Source organism: Osmia bicornis, unplaced genomic scaffold (genome assembly GCF_907164935.1).
Source record: "Osmia bicornis bicornis unplaced genomic scaffold, iOsmBic2.1, whole genome shotgun sequence".
NCBI lineage: Eukaryota > Metazoa > Arthropoda > Insecta > Hymenoptera > Megachilidae > Osmia > Osmia bicornis.
This window is the reverse complement of record NW_025791413.1, coordinates 12,224-17,607: the sequence shown is the minus strand read 5'-3', so window position 1 is coordinate 17,607 and position 5,384 is coordinate 12,224. Positions and strand designations below refer to the sequence as shown.

Sequence of the window (5,384 nt, the reverse complement as noted above, 5' to 3'; positions counted from 1 at the left end):
CATTGTTTGTTTTGTGCAATCTCAAGTGCATTCATTTTCAATTGCCGTCTCACTGCGGATCCTACATTCCGAACCGGTTCTCAATCGCAAGCTCAAGACCTCCTTACAATCTCGAACACTTTTGAACACATAGATTGCAAATTGTAAATTGCAAATTGTAAATTGTAAGCGATTGCGTCCATACAAATGCAAAAGGAATAAAAATTTACACCGAAAGATGTAGAAGGATAAATCAAAGCACGCCTCGCAAGCATCCAAGTTTCCACCACGCGCGCAAATCCGGCCGTAAATAAACAGGCTTGTATACACTCTCGTACAGGGACTTTCCAACAACCAGGCAAATGGGCAGCATGCACCGATTCAGAGAAACGAAGAGAGATCCATACTGGGGCCTTGCAAGACAACACAACCGGCCAGCGTCGTCGCTCCAAACGACAATAAACAGCCGTTCAAAACAAACGTCTTACCGATTAGGTAAGGAAGAAGAAACACTGTGGCCCCTTTCTTTGAGGTAACTCTGCACTATTCTAAGCTGTATTCACTATTCCGAGCTGTAAATGCCACTTCCAGCGCAGCTGTGCAGAAGAAGAACAAGAAGTGTAATAATTGGTGTAACACAATTCATACAAAACAAGTATTAGTTATTTATTAAATTATATAATGATACACGTTGCTGAATATATCATTAGGCTCAGGACGCTAACGTACTCTCGTAATCTATTATGGCGGGGTCTCGTACCAACATTTATCACAAGGTCTGCTGACTAGTTTACGCAGTGTGACCAACCATGACACCTTCCCCTTCACCTGTTTGTGATATTATTAGTATTTATAGTAGTCTTTGTATCTTGATGGCTCCTTCACTCTTCGTCCGCTTCTTGTAGTCACAGCATTGTTATTCTCCTGACATCTTGCTTGATTGGCAGGCCCATCAGCAACCGCATCTGGTCGTTGGTTATGATCTCTCGCTTGATCACTCTCATCATTGCTGGCTCTGTTGCAATCCGTATCTTGTAGTTGATCCCAGTGGTCTTGTTCCTGTATCCTTTTGTACTCGTTATATGATTTTTTTAAATGAACTGAATTCCTTCTTATTACATTACCATTTTGATTTTGTAGAATATATGACCTAGGACTCCTGTGTTTCTGCAGGATTTTTGCCGATTCCCATTTTTTATTATTTTTATTAAATATGACTGCATCCTCGCCGACGTTCAAACTATGCCTGGGTTTGCAGTTCCTGTCATGATAATATTTGTAAATTTTTTGTCTTTTTTCAATTTGCTGATGAGCCTGCGACTCAACTTTTGGCTTGAGTAGGTCCGAATGGATCGGAACTTTTGTTCTTGTTCGTCTACTAAAAAGCACTTGTGCTGGAGACACAGTAAGGCCTGTTATGGGAGTATTGCGATATTCCAATAATGCTACATCTAATTCCTTGTCCTCTTCAATGCATTTCTTTAGTATTTTCTTGGCCACTTGAACCGCCCTTTCAGCTTGACCATTGCTCCTGGGGTAGTGTGGAGAACTCGTGACGACATCAAAATTCCATTGTTGTGCAAAGACTTTAAGTTCATAGGAGGAAAAAGGTTGATTGTCACATATTATCGTCTTTGGTATTCCATGAGTTGCAAATACTTTTTTGAGGTTTAGTATGACCTTACCGGCAGTCTTGTTTTTTAGTTTTAATATTTCCAACCATTTCGAGTAATAGTCTTGTATTATAAGGTATTCATTTCCCGCGCATTCACAGATATCACATGCAATCTTGTTGAACGGTATGTCCGGTATATCATGCGTTATTAATGGCTCCCTGCTGTTCAAGGATCTGTACTTTTCGCAGGTGGCGCACTTTAATATCATATTCTCAATTTCATTCATGAGCCCCGGCCAATAAATTAGTTGTCTTGCTCTGGCTTTTGTTTTTTCAATTCCTAAGTGAGACTCGTGTAACAGTTTCAGCATATTTTGTCGCAATGAACTCGGTATAACCAGCCGATAGTTAAAAAAAAGCATATTGTCCTGAACACTTAGTTCATTCTGATATTTAAAGTAGAACTTGACATCATTCCTAACTCCAGACTTCGCTTTCGGCCAACCTAGGAGGCTGTGTTTTATAACTTCATTCAATGTGGGATCCAATTCTGTGGCCTTCTGAATTTCTCTTTTCTGCTTTTCTGATATGTTCAGATTAGTGCTTATCGAATGTACCACCTCCGAAATCCAATTATTCTCATCCATCGCTTCTTCTAAGTACGATCTTGACAGCAGGTCTGCGACATGCATGAGTTTTCCTGGTACATGTTTTGCTACTATTTCATACCTTAGGAGTTTTATTTTCATTCGCTGAAGTCTAGGAGATGGTATGTCTCCTATATTTTTCTCATTTAACAAGTTAACAAGCGGTTTATGATCGGTCAACACGTGGACTTTTCGCCCGTAAACGAATTGGTGAAACTTATTGGTGGCAAATACTATAGCAAGGAGTTCTTTTTCTATTACCGCATAGTTCTTTTCGGACTCACTTAAACTTCTAGACGCAAAAAACACGGGCTTCTCATCCTGAAGCAAACAACATCCCAGACCGGATCCTGACGCGTCAGACTGGATGAAGATTTCCCTGTTCGCATTGAAATTTGCAAGAACAGGGGCCTTTTTCATGGCTATTTTTATTTCTTGCAGAGCCTTCAAATGATACTCAAACCAGTGAAACTCAACACTATCCTTTAGCAATTCTCGTAGTGGGGCTGTTAATTTACTTAAATTCGGTATGTACTGTCTAACATAATTTATCATTCCAAGTATCCTTTGTACTTCAATTTTTGATTTAGGATTTTTGATGGCCTCAATTGCTCTGACTCTTTCAGGATCAATTTTCATGCCCTCCTTTGAGAAAACATGGCCCAGATATTTTACTTCCGATACCTTATACTGAATTTTGTTCTGGTTAAATTTTATTCCTAGTTTTCGGGCCCTCGTAAGTACTTGTTTTAATATTTTATCATGTTCTTCATTTGTTTCTGCTGAAATGCAAATATCATCAAAGTAAACGGTGACACCGTCAATGTCTCCAAAGTTTCTGTTATTGATTTCTTGGAAGTATTCCGGTGCCATGTTCACCCCAAAGGGCAATCTGTTGAATTTCCAGTTGCCAAAGACAGTGCTGAACGTACACAACTCACTCGAGCTCTCATCCAGTTCAACGTGCCAAAATCCGTCCTTTAAATCTAGAACAGTGAAGATATTTTTATTACACAATTTCTCGCTTATTTCCTCAACGGTTGGGATAAGTACACTCGAATTTCGCTTTATCGCTTTGTTCAGGTCCCTCGGGTCAAGGCACAGTCTCAATGATTTGTCTGGTTTTTCAATAATAACCAAATTACTAACCCACCCCTTCGGATTATCAACTTTAGAGATTACCTTTTTCTCTTGTAATTCTAGCAGTTTATTTTTTAGTTTTTCTTTTATTTTAAGCGGTATCCTTCTAGGTGGTCTGGCCACTGGTTTATAACTTGAATCTATTGCTATATTGCATTTTTCTTCAAACCTACCCAATCCCTCAAAGATATCCTTATTTTTCTTTATAAACTCATCTTTTTCTGAGACTTTTCTAACTAGATCAACTTTACTGATTAAATTTAGTCTAACGCAGGCTGCTAATCCCAGAATTGGTGTTACTTTTTTATTAACTATTATGAATTCATCATATATTTCGTTATTTTTGACTCTACATTTTAACTGCACCGTGCCCCGAGGTCTGATTTTGAACCCGCCAAACGTTTCTAGTATAATATTTGTAGGTTTTACTTCAAATTGCTTGTTAATTTTGCTAAAGAAATAATTTGGCAAGATATTAACTTGCGCGCCCGAGTCTAGTTTAAAACATATCTTAGTGTCCTCCACTATAACAGTTTCCATCCACGTGTTAATGCTACTAATTTTAGCTGTACATACCGTTTCAACAAACAAATTACTACTTTCTAAATCAATGTCCTCAGATTCTTGTATTTCTGAGACCTCCTTTGCTCTGCAAGCCACTGCGAAGTGGTTCTTCCTTCTACACTTATTGCAGTCCTTTCCAAATGCTGGACACTGTCGAGGACCATGCCATCTCAAACATCGTCGACATTTGAATTCAGAAGATTCATTTTGTGGATTTGCCTTTTCTTCTTTGGTCTTGGATCCACTTACTTTTTTCTGGAGACTGTCCACCGTTTTCTCATTGAATGTTTTGACTTGCAACTTTGAAATCTCCGCTGCTCGACAATAATCTATGGCTTTTTGCATGTCTAGGTCAGGTACGCGAAGAAGTTTTTCTTGAATTCCTGGATCATTTGTGCCCATCACTATTCTATCTCTTATCATTTGGTCATGAAGAGCTCCAAATTCACATTTCTGTGCCGCTATTTTTATATCTGTTACAAACTGTTCAAATTTTTCTCCTTCTTTCTGATTCCTGTTATTGAACAGGTACCTTTCATAGACCACATTTTTCTTTGGCATACAGTACGCCTCAAATGCGTCAATCACATTTTGAGTTACTTTTTTTTGTTGTTCTGTTAGGGTGAATGTGTTGAAGAGTTCAACTGCTTCTTCCCCGATTAAGTTTAATAAGATTGCGACCTTTACCTCTTCTTCTGTTTTTGATTTTCCCGAGGCATTAATAAAAATTTCAAATGCCTGCTTAAATTTACGCCAATTCTCACTAATATTTCCTTCTAGGCTTAGACTTTTCGGTGGCTTAAAAATGGTTCCGGTAGATTCCATTTTCCTTTTGTTCTTTGTTGCACGTGGCCCTCAGTTTATTTTGACTTTATGTTGTTTTATTAGTTTCAAATTATTTAAGTTATCCGTATTTTTCTTTTTCCGACTGCGCCATGTAATAATTGGTGTAACACAATTCATACAAAACAAGTATTAGTTATTTATTAAATTATATAATGATACACGTTGCTGAATATATCATTAGGCTCAGGACGCTAACGTACTCTCGTAATCTATTATGGCGGGGTCTCGTACCAACATTTATCACAAGGTCTGCTGACTAGTTTACGCAGTGTGACCAACCATGACAAGAAGAAGAAGAAATATCTCGGAATATGTGCGTGACGCCCCTTTCCTTGAGGTAAATCTTCAAATATCTCGGAAACGGTGCAAGCTATGGCAAAATGTTAAGAGACCTTTTTTGTAGGAAATTAAATTTCCTACTATTTACGTTCGATAACATTTTTTTATCAGATGCGTAGTTTTCGAGATATATCGAGTTGTTTAAAAGTTCCGGAGCTGCACCAACATTATAAGGATGAAGAAGCACTGTGGCCCCTTTCGTTGAGGTAACTCTGCACTATTCTATGCTGTATTCACTGTACCCAGCTGTAAAT

At 38.3% G+C, this 5,384-nt stretch overlaps 1 protein-coding gene across 1 annotated transcript; it reads right to left on the bottom strand.

Annotated features, from left to right (window-relative positions):
* Positions 1–822: 822 nt before the first annotated feature.
* On the bottom strand, positions 823–4,770 carry LOC123989148 (uncharacterized protein K02A2.6-like). The gene has a single exon (XM_046289824.1). It carries the CDS (start codon positions 4,768–4,770, stop codon positions 823–825), a length of 3,948 nt encoding a protein of 1,315 aa, XP_046145780.1.
* Between the last annotated feature and the right edge of the window lie 614 nt (positions 4,771–5,384).